This window comes from Hyperolius riggenbachi, chromosome 2 (assembly GCF_040937935.1).
Source record: "Hyperolius riggenbachi isolate aHypRig1 chromosome 2, aHypRig1.pri, whole genome shotgun sequence".
NCBI lineage: Eukaryota > Metazoa > Chordata > Amphibia > Anura > Hyperoliidae > Hyperolius > Hyperolius riggenbachi.
Genome location: NC_090647.1, coordinates 142,902,432 through 142,920,939, shown reverse-complemented (window position 1 = coordinate 142,920,939; position 18,508 = coordinate 142,902,432). Strand labels below are relative to the sequence as shown.

Genomic DNA, 18,508 nt, shown 5'->3' with positions numbered 1-18,508 from the left:
GGCCATATCCTATCCTCGTTCATCCATAAAATTAATATGTTTCTTAGCCAAGCCAAGCCTGCATGCTTATATGCACATCTGTTTTGAAGGTCAATAAACTGGACTTTTAGGTCTAACATCCATCTAAAGTCTGTAGTCAGCTTAGTATATTTGTAAAACTATATCTCACAATAATATGATTTCTAGACTTCTCACAACAAAACTGACCCGATATATATTCCATCTGTGTCTATATATTTTAATAGTTACTATGGAAATGTCCATGCATAACATATGGTGCATGGAAATGTTATGTTTGCAAAGCTCTGCCTTTTGTCCCCTCACATCTACCCATATGCTTGATCTGTGTTTGAATGCCTACAATGTGCCATTTCGCAAAACATTTAATCAAATAAAGTTCACATACTCTGTATTCTCTGTTGCTGGGGTAATACTGAAATGCAATAACAACAGAGATTAAATTATTCTTGACTGGTGTTTATGCAACTAAATAAGCAGATAAAAGAGTATACATGTTAAGTCATTGACAATCAGCAGAACGGAGTGAATAAGACTGGAGCAAGGGTTGGGCAAGATCATGACATCAAGTGGCCCGGGAATAAAAGGAAATATATGTATGATTTTTCACAGGGCATCCAGCCTGAATAAGACACAGAACATTGCTATTCCAACAATCTGTCTCAATAAATATGGGTCACTGACCCTTTAATAGCTTCTCAGAGCACAACCATTTATCTTTTGTGTTTTCACATGTCATACAGCTGATACATCCCATACCAGTCTTGACAAACACGGGACCATCCGGCAAGTGAAGTTTAATGCTGCCAGAGGTTAAATGTCTCTTTTTAGGAATTGAAGCAAAATGTCACCATATTAAGAAAGGCCACATAAGACTTGATTAGTAGCAGCCATCTGTAATGGATATTTCAACATTGTGCATGAATAAAACAGCAGTTGAATCTATTGGCAAATAGTTCCATCGATCTTCGTTGGACTATTATATCTCACTTGGTCTATTGTAATATATTACTTGGTGGACTAGTAACGAACCGACTGGCACACCTCCAATCTGTACTGAACTTGGCTGCTTCTCTCATTCATCTCTTGTCTCAGTCTTCCTCTACTGCTCCTCTCTGTCAAGCTCTTCATTGGCTGCCAATTACCGAGAGGATCAATTTTAAACTCTTAACCTACAAAGCTCTCCACAATCTCTCTCCACTGTACATCTCCTCACTAGCTTCCATATACCAACCCAACCACGATCTCAGATCTGCACACAAGCTTCTTTTGTCCTCCTCTAGAATTACCTCCTTGCATTCATGTATACAAGACTTCTCATGTGCCTCTTCCCTCCTCTGGAATGCCCATGCCCTTCCACAGCACATCCGTCACTCTCCAACCTCTGAAATGTTTAAATGCTCCCTCAAACCTCATGTTTTCTGACAGGCATATGCTCTAACTTAGGCCATTTCCCTTCAACCTCTCAAGTTTTACTCCTTACTACAGTGTTTATCAAACCTGTCCTCATGACTCACCAATGGTGCATGTTTTGCAGGCAGCCTTACCTATGCACAGGTGGGGTGATTAGTGTCTCAGCTAGGTGGATTCCATGTAGCTGAGACACTAATTACCCCGCCTGTGCATAGGTGAGGTTCCCTGCAAAACATGCACTGTTGGGGACCCACAAGGACAGGTTTGAGAAACACTGCCTTACTAGATAACGTAAACAGGCACTGCATACCTCGCCACCTCTTGTTTCAAACCACCATTCCTTTATATTGTAAGCTTGCAAGGGCAGGGCTCTCTCACCCTTTTGTGTCCTGGATTTTGTTGTTCATTTCATAGCTTGCACTGTTATACATTTTATTACATTTGTCATTGTAACCACCATTTCTGCATTTTATACCAGTGTCCATATTTTGATGTATATCATTGTCTGTATCATTATGTACCCTTTGTTTGTTTCTACTATGTACAGCGCCACAGAATAAGTTGGGGATTTATAAATCAAAAACAATAATTGAAATTTCATGCACAGAATTGACCAAAGGGTCTTCTTATTATGTTCTGAAACTGGGCATTGCGTTGCATAATTTTTGTCCAAATTTATTGTGCTACATGTCTTTGATAAAAAAACAAATCCTATAAGTGTATATTTACTGGTTTGGGTAAAAGTTATGGCGTTTACAAACTATAGTGCAAAAAGTGAATTTTCTCTGACTTTTCTGAGCACCTGTCATGTTCCATGAGGCACTAGAATTCCAGGATAGTATAAATACCCCCCAAATGACCCCATTTTGAAAAGAAGACATCCCAAAGTATTCACTAAGAGGCATGGTGAGTTCATAGAAGATTTTATTTTTTGTCCATTTCTGCTAACTTGTGACAAAAAAAAAAAATGAAATTTACCACGGACTCACCATACCCCTCTCTGAATACTTTGGGGTGCCTACTTTCCAAAATGGGGTCAATTGTGGGGTGTGTTTACGGTCCTGGAATTTAGGGGGGCGGGTGTGCTAAATTGTAAGCACCCCTGTAAAGCCTAAAGGCGCTCATAGGACTTTGGGCCCCTTAGCGCACCTAGGCTGCAAAAAAGTGTCACATGTGGTATTGCCGTACTCAGGAGAAATAGTATAATGTGTTTTGGGGTGAATTTTTACACATACCCATGCTGGGTGGGAGAAATATCCCTGTATCCCCTGTAAATGACAATTTTTTGTTTTGTTTTTTTTACACACAATTGCCCATCTTTCTCCCACCCAGCATGGGTATGTGTAAAAATACACCCCAAAACACATTATACTACTTCTCCTGAGTACGGCAATACCATATGTGTGACACTTTTTTGCAGCCTAGAGGCTTAATTCACAAAGCGGTGCTAACAGTTAGCACCCTGGTGAAAAGCCCCTTATCATGCCTAAACTCAGTTTAGGCGTGATAAGTTTAGGCATGATAAGTTTAAGCACCAACTGGGTTAGCACCGCAGTGCACAGCTGATCAAAAGTTTTGCGATAGCGAAGTCTGGTGCACTTCGCATAGAGTTTAATGGCGCTGCTTTGCGCGCGGGACTTTGCGCGTGATCTAAACTTATCACGCCTAAACTGGCTTTTCAACAGCGTGGTGCAATGGTTATCACGCCTAAAGTCTTTTACTGGGTTAGCACCGCTTTGTGAATCGAGCCCTAGGTTCGCTAAGGGGCCCAACGTCTAGACTACTCCTCACGGTTTAGGGCCCCTTAAATGCCAGGGCAGTATAGGAACCCCACAAGTGACCCCATTTTAGAAATAAGACACCCCAAGGTATTCCGTTAGGAGTATGGTGAGTTCATGTTTTTTTTCCACAAAATGTCATTTTCCACTAACTTGTAATTTTCCACTAACTTCACAAAGTGTAATTTTCCACTAACTGAATTCCTTGGGGTGTCTTCTTTCTAAAATGGGGTCACATGTGGGGTTCCTATACTGCCCTGGCATTTTAAGGACCCTAAACTGTGAGGAGTAGTTTAGAAACCAAATGCCTCAAAATGACCTGTGAAATCCTAAAGGTACTTATAGGACTTTGGGCCCCTTAGCGCACCTAGGCTGCAAAAAAGTGTCACGCATGTGGTATCGCTGTACTCAGGAGAAGTAGTATAATGTGTTTTGGGGTGTATTTTTACACATACCCATGCTGGGTGGGAGAAATATCTCTGTAAATGGACAATTGTGTGTACAAAAAAAATCTAAAAATTGTCATTTACAGAGATATTTCTCCCACCCAGCATGGGTAGGTGTAAAAATACACCACAAAAACACATTATACTACTTCTCCTGAGTACGGCGATGCCACATGTGTGACACTTTTTTGCAGCCTAGGTGCGCTAAGGGGCCCAACGTCCTATGAGTACCTTTAGGATTTCACAGATCATTTTGAGGCATTTGGTTTCTAGACCACTCCTCACGGTTTAGGCCCCTAAAATGCCAGGGCAGTATAGGAACCCCACAAGTGACACCATTTTAGAAAGGCAACACCCCAAGGTATTCCGTTAGGAGTATGGTGAGTTCATAGAAGATTTTATTTTTTGTCACAAGTTAGCGGAAATTGATTTTTATTGTTTTTTGTCACAAAGTGTCATTTTCCACTAACTTGTGACAAAAAATAAAATCTTCTATGAACTCATCATACACCTAACGGAATACCTTGGGGTATCTTCTTTCTAAAATGGGGTCACTTGTGGGGTTCCTATACTGCCCTGGCATTTTAGGGGCCCTAAACCGTGAGGAGTAGTCTGGAAACCAAATGCCTCAAAATGACTGTTCAGGGGTATAAGCATCTGCAAATTTTGATGACAGGTGGTCTATGAGGGGCGGAATTTTGTGGAACCGGTCATAAGCAGGGTGGCCTCTTAGATGACAGGTTGTATTGGCACTGAAGTGCAGGAAGTTCTCAAATCGTGACCTGGACATGGCAGCAAACAACATGGGCATGTGATGTATTGGGTGCGTAGACCAATAAGACCGCAATACATTGTTTTTGAATAGACCCATGTTAAGGAGAAGGTCCCAAAAAATGTTACGTTCGGAAACTTGGAGTGGTTTCCACCGAAAAGGCTGGGCATGGTAGCTTCTTGGATTGGCTGTTGCGTATTATGTGGCAAAACGGTTGGTCTCAGCCACAATTAAGTCTTAGAGACCAGCAGTGATCAGAAAAAAAAATTCTGTCACTGCGGTGAGGCGGGTGAGGGTTTGGCCGGGTGATCAGAAGCCAGCAGGGGGCAGATTAGGGCCTGATCTGATGGATAGGAGTGCTAGGGGGTGACAGGAGGTGTTTGATGGGTGATTGATGGGTGATCAGTGGGTGTATAGAGGGGAGAACAGATGTAAACAATGCACTTGGGAGGTGATCTGAGGGCGGGTCTGCGGGCGATCTGAGGGTGTGGGTGGGTGATCAGGTGCCCACAAGGGGCAGGTTAGGGTCTGATTAGATGGGTGGCAGTGACAGGTGGTGATTGACAGGTGATCAGTGGGTGATTACAGGGGCGAGGGGGGGGGGTGTCTGGGGAGGATCTGAGGGTGTGTGGGGGGGGGGTGATCAGGAGCCCCCAGGGGGCAGTTTAGGACCTGAACTAAAATATAGCGTTGACAGATAGTGACAGGGGGTGATTAGGTGCAATCAGTGGTCTGAGGGGGTGATCGGGGGGGGGGGGGGGGGGGTCTGAGGGGTGCTGTGAGCGATCAGAGGGCAGGATCAGTGTGCTTGGGTGCATAAATACACAGCTGCCTCCTACCCTGGTGGTCCCTCGATCATACATTACAAACTGTATTATACACTTTGTAGCGGCAGATTGAGGGTAAACAACCCGCTGGCGCTGCTAATTGGCCGGCGGGTTGACATCGTGGGTGGGCGGAGCCTAATGCCGGCAGATGCGTGCGATCCCCGGCTATTCAGTCCCCCAGGTGCCGCCGCTTTGCCGACGCCCATAGGTAGTGAGCGGTAGGCAAGTGGTTAAACAATACACACTGACTCGCAGCCCTGCTGATCTATTTGGCTGCTGAAGAGTCTGAACCACACCAGAAACAAGCATGGAGCTAATCTTGTCAGATCTGACAATGTCAGAAACACCAGATCTGCTGCATGCTTGTTCAAGGTCTATGGCTAAAAGTATTAGAGGCAGAGGATCAGCAAGACAGCCAGCCAATGTGCATTTTTAAAAAGTAATAAATATGTCAGCCTCCATATCCCTCTTGCTTCAGTTGCCCTTTAACCCTCCTGGCGGTTTGCAAAAAAATCACCAGGGGGCAGCAAATCTTTTTTTTTAATTTTTTTTTTTTTTTTTTCATGTAGCGAGACAAAGTCTCGCTACATGATAGCCGCTGCTCAGCGGCATCCCCCCAGCCCCTCCGATCGCCGCCGGCGATCGGAGATCCGGAGATCCCGTTCATGCATCAAATGAAAGAGGAGAGCACAAGCTACTTAAAGGTATGCATCTTTAAGTACTTTGCAGTACTGGTCGGAGTCTTAAAGGCATGCCCATGAGAGGTGCTTGGAGTCCCTTTAACACTGGGATCGAAAACCAGGATAAATCCACAAGAACAGAAGTTGGAAGACACATCTTCTAGTGGCGGAAGCTGCTGAAGTGGCAAATGTTCAGGATGGCTAACCCTTTATGCAAACCAAGGAGCTGTAAGGCGCTACTGTTTAAAACTACTACATTTATTGCCTAGTAGAATAACCAGAAAACCTGGGGTAAGAAAAACATGTTTAAATATTGTTATGGAATTTAGTTTTAGGCTTGGTTCATACATAAAAAAGTCTCCAGTCCTGACAGTTTTGCATGTGTCTCTATGGGTGTGTTCACACATAAATCTGTGCATTTCTGGTCTGGTCTAGTTTTAACCATTTTTATGCGTTTCTATGGGTTTGTTCACACATGAAAGGTGTACATTTCCGGTCCAGTTAGGTAAAGCCGATAGAAAACCGATGAAAAACTGACAGGACCGAACAGGACTGAACTGGGCGGATTTATGTGTGAACCAAGCCTTAAAGCGGAACTGTAAATTCCTGTAAAAAAAACAGTTTCACTTACCTGGGGCTTCCCCAAGCCCCCAGCAGCTGACCTGTCCCGCGCTGGTCCAGCACGAGCCTCCGTTCTCCCATGCCAGCTATTTTCGTTACCGCCGACTTGCAAGTCGACGGCAACTGCGCCTGCATGCCCCGAGCTACGCAAAGCTTTCTTTGCGTTATAGCCCGCAATAATATCCTGTGCAAATAGCGCAGGACGCTATAGCGTGCAGGAACGCGGAGAAAGCTTCGCATAGCCCGGAGCTCGCAGGCGCAGTTACCGTTGACAGCGGTAATGAAAGTAGCTGGCTCTGGAGAACGGAGCCTCGTGCAGGACCAGCGCGGGACAGGACGGCTGCTGGGGGCTTGGGGAAGCCCCAGGTAAGTTAAACTGTTTATTTTACAGGAATTTACAGTTCTGCTTTAAAACAGTTCACATTTTTTTTTTTTTATTTATTTTATTTGCCAGTATTTTCATGATATGCTTTTCCCTTTGTGTATATTAGCTTGTATTTTATATATAAACTGTCTTAATTTTCAAACAATTTAGTTGTTAGTGAATTGGCAGTTAATCCTCCAATGTACAAGTCTGTTACATTTTTGAGTTACCTACACATTTTATAGCGGTTTGTTGTTGTAAATAAGGTTTGTGTCTTGGCTAGATATGCTTGTAGCGTAGTAGAACTTAAGCCTGGTACACACTTTCATTTATGATTGGCTGACCAATTTTACCACCTCAATATAATAGGAGGGTTTACCCTAAACAATCTGCTCATAGTATTCAATGTCTGTTGACCCTCATGCAACATTGGGCTCTATTCACAAAACTTTGCGTAAATGACTTATGACCTAATTGATAAAAATACCCTTTTAGCACATTTACAAGCAAAATAATTACTCAAAGCAAGTTGTTCCTAATTAACTGCATTTCAATATTATTTTTCTTACCTTAATTATATTATATTTTTGCTCTTTGGGAGCTTAAAGGGAACTGAGCACATTCTCTTTCCCTGGAATCTCTCCTGGCAAAGAAGCTGCCATGTTCCCCCCTCCCCTTCTCACATTCCTTATTTACAGAAGTCAGAGATGCTATCTTGACACATTGACACACACAATGTCTTTGAAGAAACAGACCTAATTACTCACCTCCTTTGTTGATGAAAAGGCATTGTTTACCTCTTGGTAATTAGCTCAATAAAACAATTAGGTACCTGAAAGCTCTGTGGTTGGGGACGGTCGGGCAGGCCTGCTGAAATAGGCTAATAAAACTACTTTGAATGTAAAATACAAGGTAAAATGAAAGTTTATTTTAATAATGAAACAGATTGTCGGCATGCATTTTTCATGTGCTATAGAAATGTCCTGAGTGATAAAAAAGGTGCTCGGTTCACTTCAAAGGATACCCGAAGTGACGTGACATGATGAGATAGACATGTGTATGTACAGTGCCTAGCACACAAATAACTATGCTGTGTTCCTTTTTTTCTTTCTTTGCCTGAAAGAGTTAAATATCAGGTATGTAAGTGGCTGACTCAGTCCTGACTCAGACAGGAAGTGATTACAGTGTGACCCTCACTGATAAGAAATTCCAACTATAAAACACTTTCTAATGGCTGGAATACACGGATCGACCCAAGCTGCGTCCGCGCGGATCGAATACCGCTCGTCCCCGCCAGTGCTTCCTTATCAGCGCTCGATTCCCTGCCATTGTCCGCCGGCGGGGATCGAGTGGGCGAGGGTCGAGCGGCATGATCGGGCCAGCTGAATATTAACAGCTGGCCGGATCAGCTGGTCGATACACGGTACAGAAACGTACAGTGTATCCCCAACATTAGCAGAAAATGGCTTCTGAGAGCAAGAAAGGGGTAAAAAGGGGAATTTCTTATCAGTGAGGGTCACACTGTAGTCACTTCCTGTCTGAGTCAGGACTGAGTCAGCCACTTAATACCTGATATTTACCTCTTTCAGGCAGAGAAAGAAAAAAAGGAACACAGCATAGTTATTTGTGTGCTAGGCACTGTACATATACATGTCTATCTCATCATGTCACATGTCACTTCATGTATCCTTTAAAAATGTAACAGATAAGGTGAAAAAGCTTTGTGAATCATGCCTAATGAAGTGGTAACATTGGTCAGTGATTGTCCAATCACGTGTATATCAGGCTTTACAGAAAATGTGAACGGATAGATAAGGTGAAAGATTTATAAGCCTCTGATTTGCTGGTCACAATCATGTCTGTTTTGTTTCTTGTGTAGGCTAAAACAGGAATGGCCAAAACTAATCCAACAAATCATAGCCTAACAAACCTTTCACCAGATCAAAAAGATTGTGTTTCCCTTATGCTACATAGTAGCGAAAAATTCCTCTCTCTTTACTATTACTCCAGGTAATTTACCCTGAACTGACAGGAAAACATTTGTAGAAGCCCTCTGTACAGCTTTACGCTGTTTGGCCTAATTCAGTGGTGAGAAATCCTCATCTGATGGAAACAAATTATCAGATGATCAATTTACGGATTGAGATGTTGATGCAATATTTCATTTACTTTGTGTACTACAATAATTGGCTCATGTCTTTTAGGCACATTGGTGGGCAATTTCTATCAAGGTTTTTTTTTTTTTTTTTTTTTACCACCACGGATGGTCAATGAGATGCAAATTGTTCAGAGTTCATACAGGTGTATGTAAATTTTAAATGCAATTCATGCAGCTTGAAAACGGAACAATTGAATGCCACCTTGCAGGGATTCTGTTGGTACGATTTGCATCTCATTACTATCCCTATTCACCACCACATTATCACTGAGGGCTCATTCACACTAGAGGCGCTTTTTCATTTTATTTTTTTAACCGCTGGTGATTTTTCAATATCGCCCTGAAAGCGCTTACACCATGCTTTCCTATGCGCTAGTTCAAATTGGGGTGCTCTATTTACTCTCCGTTTTGAAAAGCGCTGCATGGACCATTTTCAGGGCAATTTCGCCTCAATGGTAGGTATAGGAAAAAGGCAAAACGCTCACAAAATCGCTTTCTACAGCTATTGCGTTTTTAAGAATAAATACATTGTATTTATTATTTTCCGGGTCAAAGTGTTCACTTTCTGACTTGCGTCAGGGAGTGAATAAAACCGCTTTGGAAAAGCGCTTAGAAAAGTGCTTTTAAAAAAAAAAAACGCACTGCCCACCCAAGCGCCAGGAATCACAACTTTTTTTTTTTTTACAAATCACAAAAAAAAAATGCCCAACGCGAACGCATCGCAAACAAGGCCTTATAGGCTACAGCTTGACTAACTTCGACAAGATAAAATGTGCTTTAGGAATAAAGTTAGTGAAGGTAGTCTGCAGATCCAATATTAAGATTCCCAGTGTCACTTAGAAAACAGTCTACATACCGCACACAGATCTAGTGTTTATGGAGAGCGGATCCAATAGGTAAGTCAACACTTACAGGGCTATAGTGGCAGAGCTACATTTTCACATGATCGGAAGAAAGGATGCACGGGATTCATGGCTTTTTCCTACCTCTAGTGCCCTAAATGATGTGGGTGTAAGCCCTGGGGATATTGTTAGGTGGATTTTGAAAGAAGACTTCAATTATCTGCCTCCCCAGGCAGAATGAATGCAGAGCTACATTAGTGAACCATTCCCATTTCCACAAACAGAAATGAACAAAAGGAAAAAACAATTCAACCATCCAACCTTTTCACTGTAAGGAAGCAGTGCAAGATCTAAGCTCACCTCTGTCACGTAAGGATAAGATAAAAATCGGTACTGCAACAAGCATGCCCAATTGACGATCTCCCCAATTTTAAGCCGGTATCGGTCTAATGTAACGATAAGACATGCTGGGAAATCTTGTCCCAATGTAGTCGATTGGGTGTGCGGCATGCGAGAACACTACCGATAAACGCGACGGAAACCCTGACCGCTCTCCCCCTAATGGTAATGAAGACAATTGTCAACTGATACAATTCTGCAAAAGATAACTTCTACACCAGTCAGGACAGACTGGGACTTACAGTTCACCAGTGGTAAAAACAGACTTGAAAACGTAGCTGGAATTCTTGCAGAAATCTACAAAGAAAACAAGATTGCTTTATGAAGCATGCTGCTCTATTGGATAACTAAATATAACAGGTGTTGCAACATTTCAGAATTACATTTCTATAGAGTGCTATGCCACAATGCCATTCACAAAATATTTATAATTGCTACATGGTTGCAGATGATGTCTCTGCCCTTTTTGGCTACATTATTTGTGGAAAGAAAAAGAAAAAAAAAAGCTCAGGGACATTCAAATAAAAGAAACCTGTAATTGTGACAAATGGGAGTTGAGGCAATAAAGCATTCGGCAGTGAGCCTGAGGGTATGTGGGGATGGAGGGGAAGAATGCTGGATAAAGCCTGAATGAGGTCAGTGTTGTAAAGTAATGAATTGCCAGATGTATAAAAAGTCCATTTGTAATTAGTCAGCCTACTTCCAACATTGGAATAGGAAAGCATTGTTAACATCCTCCTGCATTCCAACACATAATGATAGAAGCAGCAGCAGCAGCGAGCAATAACCAGCAGTCCTTCATATGGAACTAGAAATGTACCTGCAGCTTCACTATTCTGCTCTAACACCAATGAAACAATATCATTCATAGCCTTAGAGCAGTACTGGGAAGTCAAAGAAAACAGCGTGGTATTCATCTCCTCTCATGTCAGGTACTCCTCTTGTGTCAGGCTTTTTACCCTTTCTCCAATTACCAAGCTGTGTAATACGTTGCCAATTTATCAATAAAAATATAGTAATGTGGCAGACTGACTGTGATAACATTCTTAAATCCTTAAAGGACCACTGTCGTGAAAACCTTAAAATTTAGTATACAGGGTGGGCCATTTATATGGATACACCTTAATGAAATGGGAATGGTTGGTGATATTAACTTCCTGTTTGTGGCACATCAGTATATGTGAGGGGGGAAACTTTTCAAGATGAGTGGTGACCATGGCGGCCATTTTGAAGTTGGCCATTTTGAATCCAACTTTAGTTTTTTTCAATAGGAAGAGGGTCATGTGACACATCAAACTTATTGGGAATATCACACTTTCTTATTCTTTCATGAGTTATTTACAAGTTTCTCTTTGTTAAAGAGACTTTTCCCATTTTATGAAAGAGACTCTGTAACAAAATTTTCAGCCTTATTTCTTCTAATCTATAAGTTCCTATACCTGTTCTAATGTGGTCTGGATTACTGTAGCCTTTTCTAGTTGCACTGTCTCTGTAATAGATCTAATCATCTTTTCCGGTCAAGCCTTGTCGAGACAAAGAGGAATGCACTCTCTCTGCTGTGATAGGGAGAAGTTATGCATGCCCCCTGCAGGCTCTCCTGTGTGTGTATGAGTCACAGGCTTGTCTCTGCTCACAGCCAGCATCTCTGCAAGGCTCAGACAAGCAGCCAAGGAAACACGTGGGAGTAACATTTCAGCAATCAAATCACATTTCAGAGGAGCCTCTGCAAACAGGCACCTGCTCTAATGATGTATTTCCTGTTTGGCAGCCATCTTTATTGTTTACAAAAACAATGAATAAAAGAGTGATTTTATCACCAGGAAAGCAGCAGGAGCAGCGAAAATGTCACAGAGGGGGCTAGGAGAAGACAACAATAAGGCTGGTATGCTTATTTAGGGAAGATTTTCACAGTACAGAAAATCTTCTGTACTGTGAAGAAGTACATTTCTTCCAGAGTAAAACTAGCCATAAATTACTTTTCTCCTATGTTGCTGTCACAGTAAGTTTTAGAAATCTGACATTAACAACAGGTTTTGGGTTAGTCCATCTCTCCATAGGGGATTTTCAGCATGATCATTATTCTCTATAAAGACATTCCCTAAAAAAGATTTATACAAAAATGCTGGCCAGCCTCCCTGCTCACCGTACACTTTTTTGGCAGTTAGACGGAGCAACTGCCATTCACTAAGTGCTTTTGAAAATTAAGAAATCCATGACAATCCCCCATGAGAAGATGGACTAGTCCAAAAACCTGTCGGTCCAGTCAGAATTCTACTAGTTACTGTAAGTGACAGCAACATAGGTGAAAAGTAATGTATTATATATAATGTTTTACTCTGGGAGTAATGCACTTATCTGTATGTTTACGTATATTTTAAAATTTTAAGATTTTCATGACAGTGGTCCTTTAAGCAGAATACTCACCTGACGACGCAGGAAACACGCAACGGGAACACGAGACAGAACATGATGGGTGTGAATGAGAGTTCAAGATATCCGATAAGACTGTTATTATCGATGTGCATTGAAAAGCACCATCCGCCTCATTATGCACATGTACCCACTGCACAAGATTGTGTAAACGATCGGCTCCGCTCTACTGTGTATGGTCAGACAATAAGGAACTATGCTGCACAAGTATTTACAACTATCCTGAGGTGCACACACAATGCAGGTCTCCTCCGCAATGTGCAGTACTGGAAACAATAAGGGGGTAGTGAAAGGGGCGTAACTAAGGATGGGCTGAGAGTGGTCAAAGGTCATTATGCTGTTGCATATGTTTTAGAACATAGAGGAAGTTCTGAGTTCAGGTCTGCTATAAGTTTAATTCTTTGTAAGTCGCCACTTGTGCCTTGTGTCCCTCTCTGTGACTCCACTGTCTCCATGTGCCTCCAGTGTCCCCTCTCTGTTGCATAGTGGTGATTTAAATGCATTTAGTGCTGTTTTGATTATTACAATATATTATTTATCTTTATGGGAAAGGGGGCTACTTGCATTTTCAAATTGGCTGCTGTTTGAAATGTAATTTTTACCAGAGCAACACTGATCACTGACTACCCTAAATGGGACAGCACTGCCTCATGCACAGAACTGTATGAAGGAGAACACTGTCAAAATACACCACTGCAAATAAGTGTGCCCCCATCATATAGTGCTGCCTATATGCTGTCTGACGTCCCTGCATATCACATACTGATACAGTGTTGCTGAAATAAGCCTAGTAGTCCTACAGTCTGCACAGGCCATAACAGAGGGCATAGTCACTTACAGCAGAGTAACACAGAAATGACATAAAGGCTGAAAGGGAGCCAACTGAAATGTGTACTTTGTGAGTTCCATTTCCTCTTTATGTATAGGGCAAAATAAATGATCCAAAAAACACAAAGTCTTAGGAATATGCAGCTTTGTTTATTAAATTTCATTTTTTTCTTAGTTTTAGAAAGCTTTACAAAAGAAATTCAGACAAATGAGAAAAAAACATTTTACAACACTGTATAAGGATGCAACAAACAAACAAAGTTGAGTGTATCGGTGATTCCCATCAGACTAAACCAAAACGCTCTGATCGTTTCCTTTTCTTTGCCTGGAAAATAAAAATACAGAAGCAACAGGTAAATCATTTAGGTCTTAAAAACTAATGGGGCTGATTCACTATAACAAATAGCATGCCTTTTCAGAGTTACCATGCCTTATCAGAGTAGCATAGCGAATGTTACAAACTTATGCCTGCTAATTGGCAATGATGTGAGCTCCACTCGTCCTGTCCTGAATCCCTGTGGGTCCAATCACTTTAAAGGACATTATCTCTGCAATTTGATTGGCTCAATAGGCTGCCTGTCCCATGACAGGAAACTTGACAGGCAGCCTATTGGGCCAATCAAAGTGCGGGGGATAATGCCCCTTAAAGTGATTGGACAAATCAAAATTTGCCAGGGGTATGAATAATTATGGGCAGCACTGTACATGCAACATGTTTGATGTTGCATGTATATAGCTGTCTGTTCCAACATCTTGTGAGCAAACAGGATTGAAGCCCGACGAAGACTATACTGCCAAAAGCTTGCTTACTCTTATTCTTTTATGTTAGCCAATAAATGGTATCATCCTGATTCAAAACTTCTTGCTGTTGGCACTATATAAATTAATAATAATACTTAGATTAAGTAGATCTTGGTAAATTACTTGCGCTCCACTGGGGATGCTTGGAGATCTCTGTAAAAGCATGGCATAAACTTCAAGATGTAGAAAACAATTGGGCATTATAATGATGTACCAGTTATATCCCTCTTTCTGCTGCGATAAGGCTCACTGTAGTACAAAGCATGGCGCCTTGCGCTCATGCCACTCCTGCCCACAGCACACAGTGGTGTGCTCATGCTGTGCTGCGGGACTGTTCACCTATGTTCGATGCTGGGCACTGCTGCACGCACCTTAGCAGACACATTTGCCATTCATCAAAATAAAGGGCATCTATGGTACACTGCAACATCTGTGCATTGCGTTAAAGGACAACTTACCTGAGAGGGATATGGAGGCTGGCCTATGTATTTCCTTTTAAACAAGTGCCTGGCTGTCCTGCTTATCCTCTACTTCTAATACTTATAGTCCGTGTTCTCTCCAGAAATGTTTTTCAGACAGGTGGCATGAAAAAGTAGCCCAATGGGGGGAATGTAGGACTGGCACAACTCTGCTTACAGCATAGGAGGAGGATGAGAAGACCAGCTGATGACAGATAGGTGCTCACCAAAAGAGCCCAGAGAGAACACTGCCTATAGTCAAAGATGCTGAACAAGCACACAGATCAGATGTTTTACCTGAAGTGTTCCTGAAACATATAAAAAGACAGCATAAAACTTACATGGGGCTTCCTACAGCCCCGGGTTCCCTCGCCATCTCTCTAGTCCGCTCTGATCCACCGCTGGCTGTGCCGGTATGTTGGTTTAGTCATGCTCTGTCACGCACGTGTGTACCACTGCGCAGGCCCAGAACGTTCCTGCATAATGGAGAGCAGCCAAGCTGGCATGCGTGACAGAGTGTGACTGAGCCAATATACTGGTATGGCCAGAGGTGGATCGGAGAGGCCCAGGGAGACAGAGAGGGAGCCCATGGACTGAAGGAAGCCCCGGGTAAAGTATAAATGCTTTCTTTTGATTCGTTTCAGGTTATCAAGTAACTGCATTTTCTGCATGTAAGTTTCAGGTGTGTGATAAAGACACTACTGATGCATAAAAGATCAGCAGGACGCCAGGCAACTGGTACTGTTTAAAAAGCAATAAATATGGCAGCATGCATACCCCTCACAGGTCAGTTGTCCTTTAAAATGTAGTGCACCAGACACAGTGTGTAACTGGAGCAGATACTCCAAAAAGTAACAGATAAAGGACAAAACTCATGAATGGCACATCAAAAATGCACTACTAATCTGTCAATTCGTGAAAAAGGACTGCAGAAAGTCAATATACAATAAAACTCCAGTATGGTCAGCATTAGAGTTTAGAATGAGAACTTCTCTGTGTGCTCCATCAGCTTGTGTAGAGTCATGTGAATGCAGTAGTAAAGTAGCTTAGCGAGGTACTACACAGCTGGTATGCAGCGCTTTATGGACACTGCTTCCTGTGCTCACGTCCCCCATCCTTAGCAGCTCACAGTTAGGTGCCCTTTGACCCACGATAAGGGCTAATTGGCTAGCCTTCCCCACCTGAGGCTGTTAGGAGGGCTCATGGTCTCTGTGGCAGAGTTCACACTTCTGATAGAAACCCTCACTTTTTTGAGCAAGGTAACCAGAATCCAGCATGAGTGCATTGTTGACCCTACATTCCAATTTTACAAGCCGCTGCATGAGTTACATTACAAGCAGATCATCTACTTCCCACTGTGTTTACTGCCCATGAAAGGCAACAAGGTCTTAAGGTCTCCTACAAGGCATGCCTATAGGACCTCAACGTGTATTCATGCAATGTATTATACATTTACAAGAGGACTTCAGGATTCATTTGCTAATTTAAAGTGACGCTAAAGCGAAAAAAAAACTATAATGAATTGTATGTGTAGAACACATAGTCAATTGAACACTAGTAACAAGGAAAAGAGTCTCATGATTTTATTTTCAGATATATAATTTTATTACAACATTGCATCAGTTTGTCATATTTGCAGTTTAGAAACCATACTCTGTATTTTTAGGCTCGGTTCCCACTTAAGTAGATGCAAAATAGACACGGTAAGGGCATCTACTGTCCATTTTACATTGGTTTCTTACACCGATGTAAAATGGACATCTCTGGTTCCCTTACAGGGAACCAGAGATGAACGTTTCACACAAAATAAACATATCAGTCGATAGCTTGTAAAGAATAAATGCTCTACCTGATAATTTCGCCGCTCTGGTGTGCCTTTTTTTTAGTGTTTTTTATCCATTATTGCTCCAGGAAAATCAAATATGGCCACCGGCTCATATCCCTTCCCTTCCGGGTTATGAGTTGTTCTGGATGTGCTGTCTAGGCTATATGAGAAAGGCTGCTGCAACCTTTCATCTGTGTGCATTCATTTTGGTATGATGCACGGCTGCCTGTAGGAAGTGTCTCTCATAGGAATGAAACTGTAGTCATCATCATTATCTAGTGAACACAGAGCATACAGGGATCATATTGCAGCCACACTTGTCTGTTCAGAGCTTCTCTCTCAGCAGGAGCAGCCCCTCCCATGTCATCACAGCTCTCAGTATGCAAAGCAGGAAATCTGAGCCAGGAGGTGGGGAGGCTTGGGCTTGAAAAGACTCCACAGAAGAGTAACTCAGTTATAATGATTCCACGTCAAACCTAGACTGAGCCAGTCGGGGATTCTTATCACAGCTGCTAATAGACTAAGCAGATAAGAATGAAACTAAAAGCAGGGTAGGTGCTTACTGTCATGTTCCCACAGATAAGTGTAATAAAATACATGAGGGTGCTTCGTCTCTGGTTCTCTTTAACCACGCTACCCGTGCTCCCCCGACCTCCTCCTTCCTGTCCCAGGGCAGGTGAGGATGCTTACTTTGCACTGGCTGGGGCAGGTAGGCAGAGTTCATAAGTGGCACGGGCTGGCTCTACTCGTAGGATTTTTTGACGGCACATGTTTTTTTTTGTCAAACACGGCCACCGATTGCTGTGCTCTACCCCCGACTCACAGCAATGTGGGGCTCTGATTGGTCCGCTGCTCTCTCCTGTGGGCAGATACAATACACTCTACTGTATCCACCCACAGGAGGGAGCAGTGGACCAATCAGAGCTCCACATCGCTGTGTGCAAGGGGCAGAGCACAGCAATCGGTATCCGTGTTTGCTATAAAAAAAAATAAAAAAAATATGTGCAGTCTAAAAATCCTACCTGTACAAATACACAGCAGCCAAAACAATTTAGGAGGTACTAATGCGGGGCATATGCTCCAAGCAATAAGAACACATGTTTTAAGGAAATATCAAAAATATTTTATTAATTATCAAAATTGAGGTACATAATAAAAAAATCACACATTAAAATAGAAACATCCTAATGGCTGTCAGCACACCGCTCACTCAAGCCACACACGCACACCCATACAATCCTGACCCCCTAATAGTAGACACTCAATTGTAGAAACCCATGCATGAGCTAGTTTCACTTGACTCAGACTGAGTGCTTCCAATGAGAGTTCTTGAATTAAATGTCCACTCAGTAACGGTAACAACTGGATATTGGGCCGCCTCCAGCAGCCCAGCAAAACACAACAACCATGGGTATAAAGGGGAATGGATAATCCAGGTAACGGCTGATCCAGCACTTGTGTTAGGCAGGCAGTTCAAAGGGCACAAATAGAGAGCAACAGAAAGCTGCAGAGCTGAGGAGAGGCAAAGCAAAGTCCAATAAAACATAAGCAGGAGCGACAGACACTGCCTCTCTCCTGTGGGCGGATACAATACACTGTACTGTATCCACCCACAGGAGGGAGCAGTGGACCAATCAGAGCTCCACATCGCTGTGTGCAAGGGACAGAGCACAGCAATCGGTATCCGTGTTTGCTATAAAAAAAAAAAAAAATATCCGTGTTTGCTATAAAAAAAAAAAAAAAATATGTGCAGTCTAAAAATCCTACCTGTATAAATACACAGCAGGGCAGAGCGCGGCGCCCCTGGGAAGTGTCCGCGGCGCACAAGGGCGCCGTGGCACCCACTTT

At 42.5% G+C, this 18,508-nt stretch overlaps 1 protein-coding gene across 2 annotated transcripts in view; it reads right to left on the bottom strand.

Annotated features, from left to right (window-relative positions):
• Nucleotides 1–13,706: 13,706 nt before the first annotated feature.
• The window catches only part of SARNP (SAP domain containing ribonucleoprotein), a 103,395-nt gene continuing 98,593 nt past the window's right edge, over nucleotides 13,707–18,508 (bottom strand). For both annotated transcript variants that reach the window (XM_068265179.1, XM_068265178.1), the window contains exon 11: nucleotides 13,707–13,901. In XM_068265179.1, coding sequence (XP_068121280.1) covers nucleotides 13,860–13,901 — 42 coding nt within the window. In that variant the 3' untranslated portion in view covers nucleotides 13,707–13,859. The remainder of the gene's footprint in view (nucleotides 13,902–18,508) is intronic.